Source organism: Aquila chrysaetos, chromosome 5 (genome assembly GCF_900496995.4).
Source record: "Aquila chrysaetos chrysaetos chromosome 5, bAquChr1.4, whole genome shotgun sequence".
Classification (NCBI taxonomy): Eukaryota; Metazoa; Chordata; class Aves; order Accipitriformes; family Accipitridae; genus Aquila; species Aquila chrysaetos.
In genome coordinates, this window is record NC_044008.1 from 22,597,843 (window position 1) to 22,620,870 (window position 23,028).

The following is a 23,028-nucleotide window of genomic DNA, read 5'->3' on the forward strand; positions in this document are numbered from 1 at the left end:
GTCCTGAACTGAGGACATACTTTCCAAGAGCGGCCTTGGATGTGCTAGTACTATTCACTTCAGGTGTGGGGAGCTGATCTGAAAACCCCACAGACCGTACTACTGATGGCAGCTCATACTACTGACACTAAGCAACATGAGAACAATAAAGGCTTTTTAAAAAAAGTCCCCAGAAAAGACGGATGAGATGTGAGTCCCACCAGCTTCACCCGAAGAGTTTTCATTTTATTCCACCCTGAAGAATGGGACAATAACTGGGAAAAGAATTACTGGGAACCAGCTGTCAGAGGCAGGAAAGACCAACCACGGACAGTCAGCACGGCATCACAGAGATGCACAGAAGCATTGAACTTTGCAGGGTAACTGCCAACCAGCCATAGCCCCAGCAAGCATCATCATCTTCCCCAACAGCCATGAAGATGAGCAATTAACCTTGTAAATGCACCGAGTTTTTAAAGCAGTGACTGAACAAAAATAAAGTTTCTGACATTTACTTTTTCCTCTCTTACACCTGACACAGTGCTCCAAATGTGGTCTTGTAGGTTCTGAAAAGAGGGGGGAAAAAAGAAAAAAATCACTTCCCTTAATCCTGTGCCTGCAACTTTACGAATCCAGCCCAGATTGTGGTAGGGCTCCACTGCCGCACGGGCGTACTGCTGACCACCGTGCCTGAGTCCACGCAGGTCTTGGCATTTGCGGTAGACAGGTTCCTGCTACATATTACTTGCAGATTAGGCAAGGTTTAACATCACCCATAGGAAATGCCAAAGCACTTCACAGGATTTCCTGGGGCAGACACAAGGGGCTGAGGGTGCAGGGCTGTTCCCCAGAACTTAGGCTGTAAAACCACTACAGCAAAGAACTACGAAATGCTGTATGTGTCATGGATGTACATGAAGTGGATCGGGATGAGAGGAACCAGATACAGAAAGAGGAAGTTTGTCATTTGTACGCAGAGACCAGAGAGGAGATAGATAGATAGACAGATTTTTTTTTTTTTTAAAGAAACGTATCTGTAAGTAGTTAGACTCCCAATAAATGAAGAAAAAGATGATGTCTTCTGCCAAAAGCTATCTTGATCAAGGATATCACAATGACTACTTGCAGTCTAAATCATTTCAGTATCTTCTTACTGAAGCCTCTTGATTTTCCAAAGCAGATGCTTAAAATATTCTATAGGCTATTTTTGCTGGTATGACTGTACACAGTAAGGAAATAACTAGCAGACCCAGGAATTTCTGCACCTAAGAATGTGGCATGTAGAAACAGGAATTAAAAGGACTGCACCCTTCAGAGTTTTAAAGCAAATCTCACCTGTTTGGGGGGAAGAGCGTGGTTTCGCTGGCATTCGCACCCCACTGAAGGTTTTATGAGTGTTCACAGCACCAAAATCACATTAACACTTTGGGGAGAACTCCTATATTTTCTAAACACTCCTCTTAATACAACAGTACTGAGATTACATGAAATAGCACTTATTCCTGGTACTAATGTACACATCAGCCTTTCTGTAAGCTGAAATGCTGGTGCTGTGCTGCAGTGTTTCTTTAACAATAGCAGTATTTTTTTAACTGCATTTTATTATCTCCTGGCAGGTAGCAGCACTGGAACTACACCAGTCTTCATTCAGAAAATTTTCCATTTCAGTTCAATAACCTTCTGAAACAGGATCCTATTCTTACTGATTTTCCTCATTAAATTATCCATTTATTGACAGATTTTTCACTCTTAACATGACAAAAATGTCCAAACCAGAGCAGACACATCCTTCACAATGTTATTACCACTTCACCTGAACAATATTTGATTCAATAACCCAGTTAATGTGAGCAAAGTGCCTTGGAGCACAGGAGCATTATGCATTATCCCAAAGACAATTTTTGGTAGCATACATAAATCCTTGAATGCAAGCTTCAGACTGTGCTAGGAAGCTATCCAACAGTTGTCTGAATTCTAAGCGTTCTTGTCTGTATATGCAATCTCTACACAAAATAAAAAGCAAATCAAAAGGGAATTAGAAAAGACTCAGGAGAAAGTATTCTAGGCAGCATGCAAAATGAAAATGAGGAGTGACTTGGCAGGCAAGGTAAAACTGAAAAGGAAATGGGTAATTGGGGGAAGGGAAAGCAGAGAAGCAGAAAGAACAACATAAACGTGAACAAAAGAGTAAATAGAGATGACAAAAGGAGAGAACTAGAGCAGGTAAGTATTGCCATGAGTATGGCAAAAGAAGCTTGAACAGGTGTTTGTATGGCCCAAGAGCTATCCATCCATTCTCAAATACCATACAAATAAAGAAACAGGCCTGCCACCCACCTCCCCAGACCTCTAAGAACAGGAACCCAACTGGCACTCTGGCAGAAGAGGGACCCAAGACTGAAAGCACTGGAAGCTCCAGCCCCTTTCCTCCTACATAAAGACATTTATGTTCGGCTTGCCTTCTGTACTCTTTGACAATACACAGCTTTTCTGTCAAACAAAAAAATTATGAAAGCCCTTCAAAGTTGCAAGTTCATACTTAAATAAAATTTAATGCCAGACTAAGGCCTGATGAGGAAACAGACAAAGGAGAGGCACGGCACTGCTTTTAAGCAGTGTCAAGATGCATTGTTTTCTCCTACCACAGATGAAGTTAAATTCTGATAAATTCCAAGGCTCACCAAAAAAAGAAAATGAGTATTTCATCCTCTATAGAAAGAAGACAGTAAAATGGAAAGAACAGAAACTAACTGACAAACAAGGACTGTATAGACTTACAGAGCAAAGATCTGAGGGCTTGATACAAATCTTCCTGAACTCAGTACAAACTTTCTATTGACCTCAATTTATATTTATTTTTTAAATCAAACCTGTTGACATTTTGGTATACAACCAATCCAGAACCAGTCTACAGGTAGAATGTAGAAACGAAGCCTGCAAGGAACTGACTTGGGGGCTTAGCAAAAATCTCTCTTATCCCTTCACAATACATCACTCATGCAGAGTTTTTTCTACATGCATTTAACTGTGACATATAAACAGGTTGTTACAATAGAAGTATGCAATGTGACAAAAGCGATAAGCAGCCTTCTTGCCTTTGACCAGACATAAATACAGATACCATAAAGTGCTTATATACTTTACACAACGGACAAATACATATTGCAGGTAACATCTTTAACACCCCCCCCCCCCCAAAGAAAGAGTCCATCAAAGTTAAAAGGTGCAAAAAAATAACATGCATTATAAAAATGAGAGGCTAAGCTTGGGAGGTTGAAAGAGTTATACAACAAACATCTACAGAGTGGCATATTCCTCCTTCCCAGGTGTTGCAAGTATTTTTCCCTTATAATGCCTCAACTGAGCACTAGCTAAGCGTATGCTTTGTTCCCCCTGCCCCACCAAAAAAGTAAACTAAGTAAAGACAGATGGGCTGTCTTTAATCCAGATACAGTAGACCTTAAAAAGTGCAAGACTTTCATGCAAAACTTGGCAGACCCTTTGTTAAACAGCTAACTTACTGATATCTGTAAAAGAAGAAACAAATTACTGACCCATTTTCTTTTTTTCTCTGCATGCTAGCAATACTGCTTTCAGCTTAACCTACTTCCTAGCACAGACAGTGCTGCAAGAATGTCGCTAAAGCACTGGACCACTCCTATTTCTTAAGGATTTCCAACTAGGTGTATCATTGCAGCTGGATGAATTGGTTCAAGAATAATCCAAAATTTAATGGAACAGATACAGTAAAGACTGTTCTCAAATGCTCACTGTGCAATAGGAAATGACAAAACATCAGAGTCTAGCAGCTGAATAATGTCTTATTTCCTGCTGGTAATTTTGAGGTAAGAACAGTTGTGCTCTTAAAAAATGTGGGGAAGAGACAAAATATTCAGGCGAACCACTTCTTATAGAAGATCTAACACAGTTACAGAGACCAGAGATAGAAATTTACTAAGACTATCTCAGCATCCCTGCTGGTTGCCTTGTAACTGGGAAAGAGAACTGTCCTTGTTTTTATACAATCCTGGGAACAGCAGCTTACATTGAGAACTTCTGCTCTTTTCCTCTGTGGTGGGCTGACCTTGGTTGGCCACCCCGTACCCACCGAGCCGCTCGCTCATTTCCCCTCCTCAGCAGGACACAGGGGAGAAAGTACAATTGAAAAGCTTGTGGGTCAAGACAAGGACAGGGAAATCACTTACCAATTACCATCACAGGCAAAACAGACTCGACTTGGGGAAGATTAATTCAATTTATTGCCAACTAATAACAGAATAGGATAGTTTGAAACAAAAAACAAACCTAAAACCACCTTCCTCCCAGGTTCAGCTTCACTGCTGACTCTTCTACCTTCTCTCACAGAGAGATGGGGAATGGGGGCTCTGGTCAGTTCATTATGTGTTGTCTCCGCTGTTCTTTCCTCCTCACGCTCTTTCTCTGCTCCAGCATGGGGTCCCTCCATGGGAAACAATCCTTCACGAGCTGCTCCACCATGGGTCCCTCCCATGGGATGCAGTCCCTTCAGGAGCAGACTGCTCCAGTGTGGGTCCCCCGTGGGCCACAGGTCTTGCCACAAAACCTGCCAGGAGCCTGCCCCAGCACGGGCTCTCCATGGGCTGCAGCTTCATTTAGGGCATATCCATGTGCTCCAGCAATGGGGTCCTCCATGGGCTGCAGGTGGAGATCTGCTCCACCGTGGACCTCCCTGTGCTGCAGGGGGACAGCCTGCCTCACCATGGTCTTCCCCACGGGCTGCAGGGGAATCTCTGCTCCGGCACCTGGAGCACCTCCTCCCCTCCTTCTTCACTGACCTGGGGGTCTGCAGGGTTGTTTCTCTCACATTTTCTCACTCCTTCCTCACAGCTGCTGTGCAGCTTTTTTTACCCCTCCTTAAATCTGTTATCGCAGAGGTGCCATGAACATTGCTGACGGGCTCAGGTCTAGCCAGCAGTGCGTCCGTCTTGTAGCCAGCTGGAACTGGCTCTGTCCGACATGGGGGCAGCTCCTGGTGTTTTCTCACAGAAGCCACCCCTGCAGCCACCCACTACCAAACCTTGCCACACAAACCCAATACATCCTCTTTAATTCCTGCTCTGTTTTCTTCAGATGTATGTCAACCATGCACAGTTGCTCCGCTTGCCTTCCACATTTACTGATCCAACAGACTTCAGTATCAACCTTTGGGGCCCACAAACTCCACTCCGTTGGCCTCAGTGAGATAATCTAGGCCACTAGGATGAAAATATGTTTCTAAGCCATTTCACTGGAACTAAATTCATTATTCATTCTTTCCACTACACTCACCTCAAGCTAATTTTTTACAGTTCATATATTGCTTGCCTGTAAAATTAGCCCAAATGATGTTTTTCACCTCTGGTGAATAGCATGCCTCTGCTGGAAACCTGTTTCCCAGACAGTTACTTGCAACTAAACAGACCACTCCACTTACGTGGTCCTTGAGAAAACACTTATTAGGACATGGCTTTGTAATTAGAGAACTAACTACAAAACTGAAATCATAACTCCACATTCAAAGCCCAGATCAGAGGCGAATTCCCTGTAGTTTAAATAAAGCCAATTTCCCCAAACCTGGCTTTAGTTTCTGTATTTGTAAAATGGGAATTACAGCATTTAAATGCACAACTGTAGAATAAAAAGGATAATTACTCAGCATATGTAAAAGGCTATGTGAGTGAAAATCTACTAAATGAAGAACACAGAATCTGAGGTAAGGTCAAAGACAAATTAATAATGCAGGACTCAACAACCAAGTATATTTACTAAGTTTTGTGATGGGAGTAAACAATTTACTTGCCCTTCTGTATCTGTTAAGTACAGAGAGACAAAGGAATCTTGGGTACACTGTTCCTGACGTTCTTGTCCAAGAACAGCATGCTGTCCTGCAATAGTATTTATTTTTAATAGTGTTTGGCAACGCAAATACAGATCTGGAAGAATAAGCATCCTGATGGATGTGCCAGACCCTCCTTTATCAAAACCAGTTCTGTATTTCCACTGCACAAGCACATCCCTATGCAACACACCTTCCAGCACACCGACTCCACTTATCTCTGTACGAGTGCAGAGGAAAGTCTGCCCATACATTGGTTTTATGGTCCTGTGTCTGCAATATACAAAATTGTAGAGTGCAAGCAGCAGCCAAGGAACGACATTCAATTCCAGACAGTGCTGTTCCATGGCCTTGTTACAACGTGCATCTCCAGAGCAGCAAAGGGAATTAAACAGCCATCACTGCAGGAGAGCCAGGCTGAAGCCTGCAGAGCTAGGTCAAGGTTCTTCTTCTCCTCTTGGAATTATGTCACCAAAAGAAAAAAAATAATAAAGAAGTTGTAGCCTTTTTATGATCAACAGTTGTGTACACCCAAAAAGCAAACGCTGTAATTTAAGAACTGTAGTACCAATCTAGACTGAGAAGCATTTTCATATCACATTAATATAGGTTATAGATGGACAGGTAGCTTAAAGAGTATCTTCTTTTTGTGTTGTAAGATACAAACTTCAGTAATCGCACTCCATTTTTTAAAAGCCAAATAGAGGAAATATGTAGCAATAATAAACACTATTTAGCAGAAAGGTGAGGAAGAAAAACATACAAAGTATATGACAGCTAATACATTTAGAATCATCTTTGTGAGAGTCAGTAAAATTCAAAGGTATGTTGTTTTGCTATAGCTGTTGGCTTTGCAGTCCACAGAAGTATAAGATCCAAGAGATAAAAGAGAGATGAATATAAACACTATTTCTGAGAAAGAGTGGGGGATTAAGAGTCAGGCTTAACTGGGCTTACAGTCAGGGTTATTCTCTGGGAGAAAAAAAAAAAAAAAAAAAAAAAGGAATCATGAAGAAGCCCAACAACTAACTTAAGGATGGCACCTAGTTATACTTTTTGTTTAGGTGTAAGGAAATTTTACACTGAAATTATTATTTTTCCCCAGACGCCATGCTCCAGCTAAGTCGCTACTTACTGGAAGAGCTACAAGATGAATCTTTCCTACACAGTTCAAAACTAGACAAATCTGAAAGGTCCCTTCTAGCCTTTTATGAATCCTTTCAAAATTTCACAATGTAAAATACTCGCACATTACAAAAAAAGGCACTAGAAGACAAAATCAAGCAAAGGTGGCAGGAGGCCTGCATGATGAACTAAGAGCTCCTCGGGAAACTGAAACATAAAAAGGAAGCGTACATGAGGTGGAAGTTGAGTCAGGTCACCCGCAGGAATGTGGGGACACTGTCCAAATGTGCAGAGATGGAGTTAGGAAAGGTGAAGCCCACCTGGTGCTGAAGCTGGTGAGGGCAACAAGAAGGGCTTCTACATGCACATCAGGAACAAAAAGAAAACTAGGGAAAATGCAGGCACGCTGCTGAATGGGGCAGAGCATCAGGTGACAAGGGGCATGGAAAAGGCCAAGGTACTCAATGGCTTCTTTCCCTCCATCTTTACTGGTAATATTTGTGTTTTGGGTTTGTGTGGTGGGTTTTTGGCAGCGGGGCAGGGGCGGCAGGGCGGGCTCCTGTGCGAAGCCGCCAGAAGGTTCCCCGGCCCCGGCCCAGGCCGAGCCCGCCAGCGACGGCGGTATCGCCTCTGGGAGAACAGAGTTAAGAAGGGGAAAAAAAACCTGTGCAACTGCAGCCAGGAGAGAGGAGTGAGAAAACGTGAGAGAAGCAGCCCTGCAGACCCCCAGGTCAGTGAAGAAGGAGGGGAGGAGGTGCTCCAGGTGCCGGAGCAGAGATTCCCCTGCAGCCCGTGATGAAGACCATGGTTGTGGACACATATTTAGCTAACATTGGTCACAAGAGCATTCCAGAGGCCTTTAGAAGACCTTGAACAGAATAAACAAGAAGACAAAAAAAGAAAGATGCCAATTAGAAGACAGGTGCACATTCCACGATAAAGGGAACTTGGCACAAAGAACCTCAATTCGGCAGTTTATCTTGACCAATTAGACTGAGACAAGTTTCGTGTGTTTTAATTGGTATAACCAATTATGTCCTATGTTTATGCGCGTGTACAGTGTTGATATAACCAATCATATTTTATGCTTGTGCGCGTGTACAGTGACTTTGCAGAATATGTGACTATAAGTATGTGTGTGTTTTAGCAATACATGGTGAGGCAGGCTGTCCCCCTGCAGCCCATGGAGGTCCACGGTGGAGCAGATCTCCACCTGCAGCCTGGGAGGACCCCACGCCGGAGCAGGGGGATGCCCAATGGAGACCGTGACCCCGTGGGAAGCCCGCACTGGAGCAGGCTGTGCCTGAAGGACTGCACTCTGTGGAACGGACCCATGCTGGAGCAGTGGGAGGACTCACGTTGGAGAAGTTCATGGAGGACTGTCTCCCGTGGGAGGGACCCCACGCTGGAGCAGGGGAAGAGTGTGAGGAGGAAGGAGCGGCAGAGACAACGTGTGATGAACTGACCACAACACAACCCCCATTCCCCGTCCCCCTGTGCCGCTGCGGGGAAGGAGGTAGAGAATTTGGGAGTGAAGTTGAGCCTGGAAAGGAGGGAGGGGTGGGGGGAAGGTGTTTTAAGATTTGGTTTTACTTCTCATTATCCTGTTTTGGTTTGATCGATTTTGTTTTTTTTCCCCAAGCGGAGTCTGTTTTTTGCCCATGACCATAATTGGTGAGTGATCCCTCCCTGTCCTTTTCTTGACCCATGAGCTTTTCATTGTATTTTCTCCTCCCCATCCCACCGGCAGGGAGCAGTGAGTGAGTGGCCTCACGGTGCTTTGTTGCCAGCTGGGCTTAAACCATGACAGTCCACCAAATCACAGGTCCCCGCGACCACTGGGCAAGTCTGGAGCAAGGAAGAGTTACTCTCAGTGGAAAAGGATCAGATTAGAGAACATTTAAACAAACTGGAGAGACACAAGTCCTTGGACCCTGATGAAATGCATTCATGAATGCTAAAGGAAGTTGGCCAAGGTCATTGTGAGGCCACTCAATAATATGTGGAATGTCATTTCATCAGGACATGTTCCTTATGATGGGAAGAAAGCAAGTATTGTTCATGCCTTCAGAAAGGGCAAGGAGGAATAGGATCAAAGAACTAAAGGCCAGTCCAGCTACACCTCTCTCCCTGGGAAGGTAACAAGCAAATAATTCTGGAAACCATTTCCAAACATAACAATGACAAAGACGTGACTGACAGCAGCCAACATGGATTTACAAAGGGGAAAACCATGCCTGATTAACCTGTTAGCCTTCTATGATGACTGGCAATGGGCAAAAACTGAAACACAAGGATTTCCATTTAAACATAAGAAAAAATTATTTTGCTGTAAGGGAGACTGAACCCTGGAACAGGTTGTCCAGAGAGGCTGTGGAGTCTCCATCCTTGGAGATACTCAAAATCCAACTGCACAAGCTCCTGAGCAGCCTGCTCAGTTTGACCCTGTTTTGTGCAGGGGGGTTGGACTACACAGTCTCCAGAGGTCTCTTCCAATCTCGGCGAGTCTGTTAAAAGGCATTAAAAAGTCATTTTCTTTCAGTGGACTCTGTTCTGACATCTTTCGCAGATGTTTAACTCAGGTGCCTATTAGTTTGGGCTGGTAAGTGATTTATCTGTGCTCCTCTCAGCCACCTCCCACTCAGATTTGTCACTAAAAATCCACAGTCCTTCCTCTTTATCAAAGCTGTCCCAGACTTGCAGATTTCAGGGATTCTTTAACTTTACATGCATGTTACGCAAAGGACATATACTTTTCAATTTCACAGAAAACATTCAGGCATCTGGCTCAGAAAGGTATTTCAATATAATCCCAATGATTTACCTATTTAAATTTAGCAATGAGCTAGTACTTTCCAGAACTGGACTTTTAACACACAGGGACCAAACTAGCACTTGCTGTGGTCCTTGAACACTTCCTAAAACCAGTGTGAGCACTAGGAGTCAATGGGGCTCAGAGTCCCTCTCAGGGTCAGACTTTCACCCCAAAATACCACACCTACAGGTTGATAGATATGTATGGTACATATACACCATACATATAGGTATGGTATAAATATATAAACACACACATGGATCCATACACCCCTCAATCCCATATATATACACACATATATATGCTCCTCAGAAGAGCACAGAAAGATACTACAATTAAGAGCAAGTTGGATACAGAGTGCCTTAGCAACAGTGTGTCAGACCTACATTGGTAAGCCATGGAAACATTTTCAAATTAGAGAAATTTGAAGCTGATGACATAAATGAGGGCTCAAATCAAGGGGAGTCCTGCCTCCGAACTCAACAGTGGTTTAATTCTTAGTCTCTACACTCTCCAAATAGCCACACTATGAGGTGTGGCAAAGCAGCACCACAATCAACTACCAGGGAAGAAGGCAACGAAAAATCACAGCAGGGACTTTCTGGTGTACTCAAATAGGGAAACCAAGGTCATCCTGGGTCAGTGTACTATATAGATCTTGAATGACTATCTTTTCTTTTTGCTTGAAAAAAGCCACAGATGAAACCATCATACAGGAAAAACCCAGATAACATTTATCATCACTAAACAACTGCTATGCAGAATGTCATTACTTTTACTATACAAGGCGAGATAAATTTTATCCTGCTATCAAATGATAAGTATTTACAGCTCTCCATAATGGTTTACTAGGAAAAAACATTGTAAAAGTGGCAAACCTTTAAGCCTTTCAACATCTGATATACCAGGAACTGGATTCGGTCTTCAGTTAGTTTCTCATGCTTCATTATCTTACTCAAGTCTGTTCCCATAAATGGCATGACAAGGTAGCTTAGGAAAAAAACAAAAAAAAAACAAAAAAAAGGAAAGAAAAAAGGACAGAATAACTTTAATTTGTTAAATAAATTGAAACATAATTGTATGTTATAGTTCAGTGACAATATTAAATTATAGATCATTCCATTTACCAAGCAATTCCATCATCATCCCCCTGCCCTCCAAGTTTCTCTGGTTTTATCTGTTTTGTTATCATAAAGAGGTATTGCCCAACCCTGTCACTGAGTATGGAAAGTTGCTAGTTATCAGAAGAGTGCAGATTCTGAACTAGTTAGAAAGAACCTAACCAAGAGCCATGTGGTATTTCAGACACCTACAGAGAAAACGAAGACATTCACGCAATGCTATGTATCTCACAATCATTATCATAGTGTTGAACTAGTAACAACCAAACTGCCTAGATGGTTCGTTTAAAAAGACAAGGTCAGACCTAACAGAAATAGAGATGATCAAATTAGAAGGCAACAATAACTTCCATTAATTTTCACCTGGGATCTTTGGTAGTTAGTACTGGTAAGGGATGCTAGCAATAGAAAGCTTGAGAATGCCAACCTGGCACTTCAAGGCTAATCTTTACTTAAGATCTAAACCTGTTCTTTGCATTGCTTGTAGTAAACTCATGCTTCAGAGTCTATTCCTAAAGTCAGGTCTGAACAGAGCCAGAGCCAGTTGTGTCTGGCACCTTAGGATAAAGTCATCAGTTTTCCTCTTCTTATGAAGACAAGCAGATGCATTTTCATGAAGGGAAGAATTAGATGTGACCATTGTTTCATAGCTACAGATTTTATTATTTAGACTTAAATGGGTTTTCTCTGGTTAAAATATGCAAATTATAATTCTGCTGATTTCTGCTATTAAACCTGTATGAAAGCTTTATTTATTCTATTAGAATTGTAACTATAAACAAAATAGAAACTGAATATAAAGTCGTAAGGGAGATGGGGCACTGATTCAGTCACTAAGAGTTATAGGTAATATTTTCAACATTTCCTAGGTACCAAACTTTTTTTCCCACACAAGCATGAGCAGGGAAAGGACTCTTCTTTCATAAAGTAGAAGGGACTTTGCCTTCAGTCTTCGTTAATACATTGACTGGTAGAGTAGAGGAGCAGGAGAGCAGAGTGACAGGTTGAGGAGGAGCATGCTCCCCTCTAGACAGGAGGGCTAGGAGTCAGCTAAGAAACCTCAGGTCTCAGACAAGACCAACCTTAGAGACTGGCTCTGGTGAAACCACCCAACTCGCTTCTGCCGTTTCTAACCACAAATCTGCTTGAATCTGTCTTTATACAATAGGCCACAGACAACATCTCATGACTAGTCAGCAAAAAGAAAGTCTCCCTCAAATGATCCATTTCACCTTAATTCACAAAAGCTGTTTCTCAATTTTCATTTTAAATGTACACACATCTACCTCTCCTCATCTCTCACAGCTTGCCCAAAGACTTGAAAGCAAATTTTGCCATAGGCTCACCTGTTGCAGTTTCAGTTACAAAAATGCCCCTCCTACTTGACTTGCACCTCCAAAACTTGAACGAAGATTTTAGGGTCCCATTTAAAACACAGTGCTTGAATGCTAATCATATACATTTTATTCCATATGCTATATAAAATGCTAGCACACTAGGCAATATAAACAACATCCTTTTTGGCTCAATGATCATTTTGGCCCAAATCATCATTATGAACACAGGGTCCATGTTTTCTGTACTTAATTTTCTACATTTTCCCATCAGATAGCTTGCTTTGTTAACATATAAATATGCAAGGTTGTTTTTGAAACATAGCTACATTAGATGAAATCCAGAACAGTTCTACGAACGTAACATGAAATCTACATTAAGCTCAACAGGACTTCTGACTACTGTTTATCTAGTGACTCTAATTCACAAAAATTGCAGCAGGATCCACAAGCAAAACAACAGACATGCTAAATATCTTGTGTCTGAGATGCTGCAAAAAGATCAGGGAGATGTACATGCCTGGTGCTAGAAACAATCTATATCCTGTGCTGTTTGGACCACTGGACTGGGAAACCATTCAGGGAGTACAACAAACCACAGCGCAGATAACCACTCAAAAATTCATCAGCATCGGCAGTTTTGAATTAATCCTTGAATTAGGATGGAACACACTGGAGATGTGTTGTGTAGCAGGCATCATTTTCAGTCTACTTGTTTGGGTTAAGAATTGTCCTATCATTTGGGCAACCTGGGCCTTAGGGTAAGAAATTAGTACTTGAAAGGTGGATTAGGGAATCCACCAAACTGCCATTTACTAAGGGCTGAAAGAAGTACACACCTTATAAGATAGGTAGCTGGTTCTAATGACAATCTGAAAACCTCAACCTACCAATTCTGAAGTTGCACATAAGAGTTATATTAAGATGAAATTCAGAAAAAAAAAAAATCCATGAAGCAACAATTTTGGAATTTTCCATTTAAAAAAGCAACAACCGTTCCTCCTGCACAAGCAATGATGCCCTGCTCCCAAACACAAACAACTCAGAACTTACAAATCATTAAACTTCTCCAGTGTTACATCTGGTGTGAACACATCCAGTATTCCAATGACCTAAAAATAAGGGAGAGGGGAGAGAAAACAAAAACATGGATTAATACTGATTTAACACAAAAAAATCCCGAACTGCATAATAAGTGAAAAAATATAATAAAAAACATTTCCATAGTGAGACATTAGCTACAGGCATAAAGATGGCAGAAAGAATACCTAAAGTAGCGCCTAGCAACACCAGGATTTGTTATGTGTTAAATTTTGTAACTGAGGGCTGTTTGACCCTGTGATAAAAAATGTATTTACTTGAACAAATAGTTCAGAAGCTAACAGTTTTATGTAAGAGGAGAGAGCATCTTTTTAACTTGAACCACTGAAGTGTTGAAAATAAACCAGACAAATCGGTTTATAACCTGAAGCAGTCATAAGTGCTATTCACTTAGCTGGGCCTGCTGCCCGACAATGAAGAACACTTTAAACATCTTCTAATTTCAGTAACAGTGTAATTTAGGTACATAGACTACAGTACCTAATGGGGAGTACAGAGAAGAAACTAGAACTAAACTGTTTTTATAAAGAGTAAATTATCAAGAGCTTAATATGATTTACTATGCCTTATACCTTAGCTTCTCCTTAAGAGTATTTTTTGTCCAACAAAAGCATTCTATCACTCAACAGAGAAATAACAATCTAGTAAAATGGATTTCCCACCACAGTTTTTTCTACTAGTATGATTTTCAGCAGAGCTATACCAACTGACTAGATGCATTATCGTAACTGCCAATGCTTCTCTCAAGCCCATTAAACACTGAAAATTAAATATACAGAACCCGATGCTCCAAAAGACGTAGCTGGAGTTGTCTAAAGCCAGATCTCAGTTTGGATGCTGCTTAATCCAGGCAGTGCCTAAATAGCACAGGCTTTTCAAGTTGCTTCTTTTCTACTTCTACTACTAATTCAGAACCATTTCTGTCTGCTCAGAGGAAGCCTGCCAAGCCCTGGACTGCTCGTGGTGTTTCCCAGCTGCAGGCTGCCTTGACAATAGGGGCACGCAGGGGTTTGCTGGAAAGCAAGCTAAAAGACTAATAGCCTTTATAACCTTGTTCAGACTGATCTCCACGGCCATACAATTTAAGCACATCAGATTATACATCAAACTAAAGCTGTATAAAATTAGAAACTGCAAGAAAGAAACTAGGGGTAACGGCGTATTACGTTGTCTGATATCACCATCAAAACACTAAAAGGAGGACTGAAAAATCCACTTTGATAACAGTCAAGATGGATTTTGGACGTTACTACTATGTCTTAATTACTCCACAAAACAAGAGTTCTTTAAAAAAAAGTACATGTAAGTAAAGAGAAGCAAGAGCAGAAAAGCAGGAAAAAAATGCAAGAAAAGAAAGGCGACTTCCTTTATAAAAATCTCCAACTGTGATGAAATCCTTACTGCATGTATTTTTATCTTTTCCACATTCAGGAGGAATGACTACAGTTAGCCTGGATATTATAAAAATGTCGTAATGATGAACAAGATAGAAAAACTAATAAAGACAAAGACAGAAAATTGCAACTCTTTCTTTGTAGCCACACATATGTTTGAAAAAAAAAAATCACTAATAATATTTTCCCAAGGACTGTTATACAAAACTAATTAAATAAGAATAATATAGCTACCATAAAACAATGTTGTTATTATTTGAAGTAATACCCTCAGTGCTAACATTACAGCAAGAATTTAATAAAAAAATTTTTTTTTTGCATGACCATTTTACATAAGGTTTTCCATTTCTATGTGGAGGCAGGGAGAGAGAGGGAGGAGAGAGGAATTAGGAAGTTGTATGTGACATCAGTGGAGCATAATGCAGTTCTACGGGCATTTCCTAAGGCAGTGTGTGTACACACACACAGAGCATACACAGCCAGAAAAGTTGTGTGCTCTCCAAAGGTTTCAGTATTAAAAAGAAGGAAGTTAACGTTTTAACAGTAATCTTATCTAATATGCACTTCTTTCCCTATTAAGCCCCACTTTTTCAGAAGTCCTGCTTGTTTTCTTCAAGGAGGTATTTCCACGCCTTCATTTACCTAAGCAAGAAATGTAGGAAAATAAACTCCATCACATCTGAAAGTGAAAGACACAGGGACACCACAAAAAAAGAAGAGACACAGCAGAGAATGAAATATGGTGGCTGCTGTACCGCACCCCTCTGTGCACCAAGGCGGCATCACGTGCCCGCTGTAAAACACAAGAGCGTGAAGAACACGTTTCCACGAAGAACACATCAGCCCCAAAACACACTTAATGAAGTTCACTAACATTTTACTGTTTCTCTATTAAAGTAAACAGAGTTCCCTGTAGTTACTTAATGCTGCCTGATATACAATATATATTACTTCTGAGGTAAGGTTGCAAACTCACGGAGACAAGCTTATCATTGCAGCAAGTCCTCTGCAGTGAAGAATACCACCGAGACCAACGCTTAGCTCGACTGAAGGGAATTTTAAATAATGAACCAGAAAACTCTTTTAACATGCCAAGGATTTCACAATACTTCTTTTCCTGCTCTACAAAGCAAGCTTTCTAAAAATCCTGAAATCCATTTTAGTGTCCAAAATGGTAAGACATACTAATAGTTAATAAATTTAAAAATAAAAGCGAGGGACCCATTTCCATTTCCTCAGTGATCTTTATTTAATACCCGTGCTTTGGGATGATTTTCCTGTACTGGAACAGACTCATTAGTATTTCCATTTAGGTCACAGCTTTCTGCAGATATGTTAAGCACAAGGGGGTACAGGATAAAATAAATTCTCCGAGGAAGATACAACTCCAGCTACTTCTTCAGGAAAAGGAAAAGAACTGGACAAAGTGTAGGAAAGTCCCTCCTCCATAATATCATGGAAAATCCTGTCTGTCTAAAATGCTCTCAACTAAATACAGTATTTGTAAAAAAACTTGATGATACTGAAGGTCCCAGCACAAAAGTAAGCCACCGTAAAACAATTACAAGAATTGTTCATTTTTTCATAGTGTGGCCTATACGAAATGTAATGGAGGTATCTCTGAAACCTTCTGTAGCTCTATTTTTTTTGTGTTAATTCAACACATTTACTATCAGAGATGGAAGCACAGCTGAGGAACCAACCCAGTACACTCTGCGATGGCAACGAAAAGCATCTGTGGAAACCAGCAGCAGCACTGCCCTTTCAGGGTCTCATTTTTTTCCCCATTAACTCTGCCAAATTTCTCAAATGAATTAGCCCACAAAGGATGCACCTTGTTTCCTACCGCCCACCTGACTGAAAACCAACGAGGATTTCTGCAGCCTCCACTGAAGCACCTTTCTCGCTTGTATCTCGAGAAGAGAGTGTAATACTGTGTCTCTCCCATCTTCCTGCACAGCAAAGCCACAGTAACAGCAAAACTACCCGACTACCAGTTTAACGTGTTTTCCACAGGTATGCTTTGTTCAATGTATTTACTTTGTTGATTGTGTCTCTTCCCTATGAAGCCAGTGCAGGGTGGGTGGCAGTGTCTCCAGCCTTTCTTATCCCTATCATCCGTCTGTCATGTCCCTCCCCCTCCCAAGACATTTATACTGACCACCCTGATCAACTTTAACTACTGTCAACAAATAAATAACAGCTTTGCATTGGTAAGGTGGTTTCTGCCTTTCCTTTCTCAGCTGCCTCTTTTTCCAAACGTTATTCCAGCAGTTGAACACAACAGCAAAGAGCTCCTCATCTCTCTCCTCCCCTGCACTTTCATGTGTTGGATTACTTTTATTCAAGGACCGTTCCACTGCATTTCTGTAAAGGAAAGTTTCTGATGTAAGAAACAGCAGCACATCAATGAAAAACTCAGATCTTGTATAAATTAATAAGTAATGTAGGTTATGTCTCTTATACAGTAAGTGCTGCTTTCTTATGCACGTTACGCATGAAAACACAGTGAAGTTGAATAACTTTGGCACTCGAGCTACAAAAGCAAGTACATTTTTTAAGAGAGATCCCTGATGGGGTGCACTGAACTACATATTATGCTGCATTAAATTTTCTGCAGGGTTAGCTTCAACTTCATGTTCCTGTGCAGTTCCATATCACAGAGCACCTGCATCCTTTTACTACAATAAGAAGTCTCAATCTTTTTAAAATTTTAACTATCCACACACAAGCCTTGCACCACAGTCACCTTTCTTCCTTGCTGATTACTGCTACATGACACAAGGGATGCCTGCTGATGGACTGAGAACTCCTTTCCTTTTCTGCTGCCAGTCAGCACACCGGCAAGCACAAGTCACAACCATGAGCATCACCACACTCTTCTTTCAAGGACCCATATGAAGCACTGGACAGATCCAAATCCTGCAGACAGACACATCTTCATCTCTGGACTGGATGGCAAACCAAAGAGAAGGTTTAGGTTTCAGTGCTGTCTTCCTTATTTTCATTTACCGGACTAAGGTAATCAGTCTGCTTTATTAGTATCCAAGGCTAGGGTGTAAATAGATGGCTATCAGCTGAAGCCCAGCCTAGGTAAAACACCTATTAGGCAGGCTTGTGAAAATAAGCAGAAGTGACAACCGATACCACCATGTTGATTTATTGGCTTTTGAGTACTAAAATAAGTGACTCTGGTGTCCTGTTAACTCCCTAGCTGTGCTAAGCTTTCAGCCCACAGAAAGGCAGCCAGGAGTGTTTCTCCCCACAACCTTTTGACAGCAATAAACTATTCAGTTATAACTGTATTTTTGCTTTAATAAGGACCCATAAGGAGATTTGCCATCTCCAGACAGGATTCCCGAATTACACTTTACCGTCACTTGTGTACCCAGAGGATGTGAATTTTTAGTTGATGCATTCCTGCAGGACTTGTTGCGGGAAACCTCTTCTAACAGTGAGCATGCTTTCATCTGTAAAGGCATCACTCATCTACAACTCCCTTGTTGGTCTGTTTTTGTACACTGCAAAGGCTGTTGCTCTTCCAGTGCTCATGTCAGGGTGGATGAACAGCAAAAGGTGACAGTTTTAAGATTTTCTCAACCAGGAACATAGACTGCCCCACTATTTTCTCTGGAACAAACTCCTGCCTTGGATGGCACTGTGTAGGTGTAAATAAAAAGCCTAACATTTTTTCAAAATAAAGAAGTCAACAGAATTAAATATTAGCCAACCTAAAAGTGAAGGCCTGCATCATCCTCAGAAATGTAACTGTAGAGAGACAGACAGTTTGGTGTCTGTTGGATACCTGAGTTCCTTCCAAAAGGGGGAAAAAAAAAAAAAAAGCTACATGGTTCTCATAATGCAAAACACATACTGGTCTTCAGATGTGGGAATACACCAGAGAATAATTTCCACTCAGAGCAATGAGTGAGAGCATAATATAGAGTACCTTTAAACAAATACTGCAGTTGCCTCTTACACACAGGGTTTCCAGGAAGAGAAAACATCTGTGGAATATTACCCAACCCAAGAACCGTTTAACGGGCATTTGTCAAAAATTTTATGCCAGAAACACATTCAGAATTTAACTTGGTAAAATTGCGTCAGAATTCCCATGGGTGCTTATATGTATACATAGGTATACATGTATGTACACATACACATGCATGTACCACACTTTGATAAAATCCGCACTCTGTTCTGACACAAGACATCAGCACAAGCCGCTGCTTTTCTCTCCCTCTCTCCAGTGCCATCTCCCCTGCCAGCTATTTTGCACTCCTGCTGGAAACTTTAAAACTTCTGTTAGCAAACTGGGAGGTGAGAAGGGCACCAGGACTAGACCAGTACGAGCCACTGTGCAGTTGTTTCAACAAAAGGTGGGTATCGTGGTATCACTTCCAGTCCAAATGCATAATAAAATCCAAGCTATTTGCCAAATGAAACTAAAGGTTCTGCACCTCCACTTACTTGTCTGGGTTTAGCTTTGCATACACAGCCGTCTCCATTAAATTCAGAAGAATACATGAATGCAGAGCTACGCAAATGTTTGAGAGCCAAAGCCAGGGCCAAAGATAGCATGCTGGCCCTATTTTCACTGTTATTGGTTTTAAGTCAGAGCCATAATAGATAGTTTTAAGGGTCCTCACTTTAACTGAACTCGACAAAAAGCAGCACTACTGAAAAAAAATTTCCTAAAGGTAAACAGCCTGGTCTTCTATACAAGATGCAGCAGATGCCAAAGAAATAATCGAGCTGCTAAGGCTCTAGTGGGATGAATACTTCAAGCTAGCATGAAAAAAAACCCTCAAACCAAACACAGTGCTCTCTTCATTCTGTTTTAGCTGTTTTTATACCTCATTTTCACACCATTCCCTTTCTTGTGCCAGAATATCTGTTTATGCAGCTACAGAGTGATCCGGCAGCTTATCCCACTGGAAACTAACTTTTCTTTTTGGCAATGTCTGAGGAATTGATCTGGGTTAGACTGCTTCTTAGGCAGTAGAAGTAGCTTATGATGTTTGTGAAATATCCCAGATCCTCTCAAATTAAAAGGCCTACAAAAAAAATGATAGATACCAGTGCCATTAAAGACAGTGATTTATCTCCTAACAGCCAGGTCTTGTCCTCTTCACATACCACCTCTGCCCCGTGGTCCTCAACACCATTTCTCCCCTGGATTTGTTTGCAAAGTGTTGATGAGAAGTCTCATGCTACCAAGTTTGCATGGTTTATACAGAAATATTCCTCACTACATTTAAGTAATGTCCCGCTTGACAGCCATTAGGGAGAACAAAGGTCTAGCATATATAACGAAAGATGGTCGTGCCAGCAACCAGAGTTGCCTCCTCCTGAAAACGTCTAAATAGACAAGCAAACTGACCTGTGAGTTAGCTTCCTTACAAGGTAAAATACAATTCCAGTAAAATTCAGTAGGATGACTCCTGTATTTGTTTTTACAGGACTCCTGGTCATCCTACAACCCTTCCACAGTAAGGACACGAGCATGTTCCTCAAAGGGTCTATAATGGAGGTCATCCAGGGTATTAAGCAGAAGTTTTCCTCCATTTTCTTCACTGAAGCATGACACGCTGATGAATTACATCACTGTGGCACAGGTTTAATGGTATCTCCTGCTACCTTAATGGAGGATCAGAGATGCTATTCTTAACACAATGTGTCAGACTATTACAATTTCTTCCATCATTCTGAATACAGCATAAGGTTAAATAAACTATGATAATGTATTGCTACATGCTTAACACAACACTTCCCCGAAAGCTATGAAGGGCAGAGACAGTCCATCAAGAGGCAATCACGGTGAAACAAACAAAACATCACACTCTTCATGTAATCCAACATCAAATGCATCAAGATTACAGCAGTAATTTTGAAAGAAAAACAGTTCAGAAGAGCGAATTGAATGCAATTTTAACTATCAAATAAACAGAACCTTGAAATAGTTTATACCCTGAAGTAGGAAAAAAGCAAGACGAAGATTTGTACTGGCCGATTAGTACAATGTTGCAACAATATCCCAAGTCTAATCCATTGTGGCAATACTGTCAGACCACCTATCACACACCATGTCCTCTACATACTTAGATTACCAACACCTAAGACAGAGGTAACAGCGGCATCACTATTTTATTGTGGTCTTTGAAACAATGACTTCAGTTTGATTAATTTTTAATAGCAGCTGTACCTAACCAGAAGGATAGATAACTGCTATTTTTAGAAGTATACTATAACGTGTTAGTTAACAGAAAAATCAGGAAAGATACTTCAATCTCTGTTCTATTCTATTAATTCCTGCTATAAGGAGATATGCACCCACCTGAGTGGCGCCCATTCAAAACCCCATAGCCAGACCCACGGAAGCCACGATGGTAATGACAGAGAACAGGCAGGTGTCCTGCCACTACTGTACCTATCATTAAAGGTGTGCACAGCACACTGGGGACTGCTGATGTGAACGGGAAAGGACCTTTCTGCCTGTAAATCCATCCTTTGGTGGAAATATGCAAAAAAGAGGCTCTTTGACAGAATGGTGGTGTGTCAAAGCGGGGGGGAGGGGGGTGAAAATCCTGAAAATCCTGACGAGGAGTGATACTGCCACTCTGGTTTAATTTTGGATGCGTGGAGTGGCTAAAGGAGTCTCCTGAGATCAGCACAGGGACTAGAGATCTTAAAAGGCATTGTTGCTATTCCTAATTCACCATGGGCGAAACAACTGACAGAAGGGTGTGAGGCTGGGATGGCAGATGGAAATTCTCTTGATGGGTTGTACTGCCATGTCAGCCTCATCACGGACGGGTGGAGTAGTCGGCTTCTGCCTCCACGGTGCCTGCGAATCCCTGTAGGATCATTTATTCGGTCTTTGTTTTCTCTAATGAGTAGATGCCATAATTCATGGTAAAACTCTTCCTTAGTACGTAGACCAGATTCTTCTTTCTGTGGCCCAAACTGTTTCCTAAGACTGTAAATTATTCCCTTCCTTCATATATATTGATTTGTAACTTTTACAGATTGTGCTGATGTTCCCCAGAGAGCATTTTCTTCTAGACTCTTTAATTATCAAAGGAGTCCATGGAGGGGTTCCAGAGCATTATCCTGAAGGGCATACACCACATAAAAACCACCAGGAGTGGAAAATGCTACCCAACAGATTATTCTGGGAAATGGAAGAAAAATAATCTCAAAATTCTGGACCCAGTTAGGAGCTTGGCAACTGCATGAGCTGCTCTGCTCCCAAATGTTCAGTAAAGAAAATGCTGAGAGTATGAAAGCCCATGCATGACACAGAAGTTCCCTGCAAACGTTAACTCTTTAACATATACAGCAGTGGTTATGAAGCAGTTACTTCAAAGGAATCATCAAGTAAAATGGTCAAATGTATTAAAAGATTCAGACCAAAACGTTAACAGGCACACAGGTTCTTAAGCCTACAAAAAGGTCTGTTTTTTTCTGGACAGTCAGGATATCCCACAGATTATTCTTCAAAACAAACCTAGATATTGTTGGTACTCACAGTGTTAATACTATAATGTTAAATGGCAATGTCTGGCTATTGTTATTACCAGTTTCTCTCATCCTCGCTTTCGATCTCTTAGCTTTCCTTGAAGGCCATCTGAATGGAGCTATGCTCTAATCTCCTACATTATTAACATTTTAAACCAGATTCTTACGCATAATTTTAACAACTCCCTCCAAACTCTTTTTTTTTTTTTTTTTTCACATGCATTCTTCATGAACAGCATTTAAAGCCACTACTGCCATCCTCCAAGCCCACCCTGGGAGCCTTCTCACCTGGAATCTGTGCCTTGATTCCACAAAACCTGTTTTCGCACAAATGTCTCCTCCTTCATTTTTTTCTTAAACCATTAAGCACTATTGGGACTAAGTATCTTTATCTCAATGACACTTTCAACACTTCTTTCTAAGGCTGTTCTTTTGCATTACGTGGGAATCTGTGCAGAGCTCTGTATCCTGTACTCTGCTTCCCAGTAAAGTGATTTATTTAGTCATTCATTAACTTCTGTTTCACAGTACAAGCCCAAAACTTTCAAATGTTTCATGAATGATTAAAAAAAAAAAAAAAAAAAAAAGAAAAAAGGAAAACCCTACCCCCTCCCCAAAGGTATGCATGTGTACTATAGTCATCTTCATGCAAGTTCAGAAAAAAAGAGATGCTGGCACCCGAGACCGACAGGCACAGACCCATGCTCTGCACTCTCCTGCACCTTACAGGAACGTAGTGATGGAGATTATAATTTCTGGTCCTTAATCTCTCTCGCTAGCTCTG

The 23,028-nt window shown here is 41.2% G+C and overlaps 1 protein-coding gene across 4 annotated transcripts in view; it reads right to left on the reverse strand.

Moving 5' to 3' along the window:
• Nucleotides 1-23,028, reverse strand: part of MAPK12 (mitogen-activated protein kinase 12) — a 41,514-nt gene that overhangs the window by 16,952 nt on the left and 1,534 nt on the right. For all 4 annotated transcript variants that reach the window (XM_041123530.1, XM_030015361.2, XM_030015362.2 and 1 more), the window contains exons 3-4: nt 13,282-13,340; nt 10,652-10,763 (exon numbers count right to left, since the gene is read on the reverse strand). In XM_041123530.1, the coding sequence (XP_040979464.1) occupies nt 10,652-10,763; nt 13,282-13,340 (171 nt within the window). The remainder of the gene's footprint in view (nt 1-10,651; nt 10,764-13,281; nt 13,341-23,028) is intronic.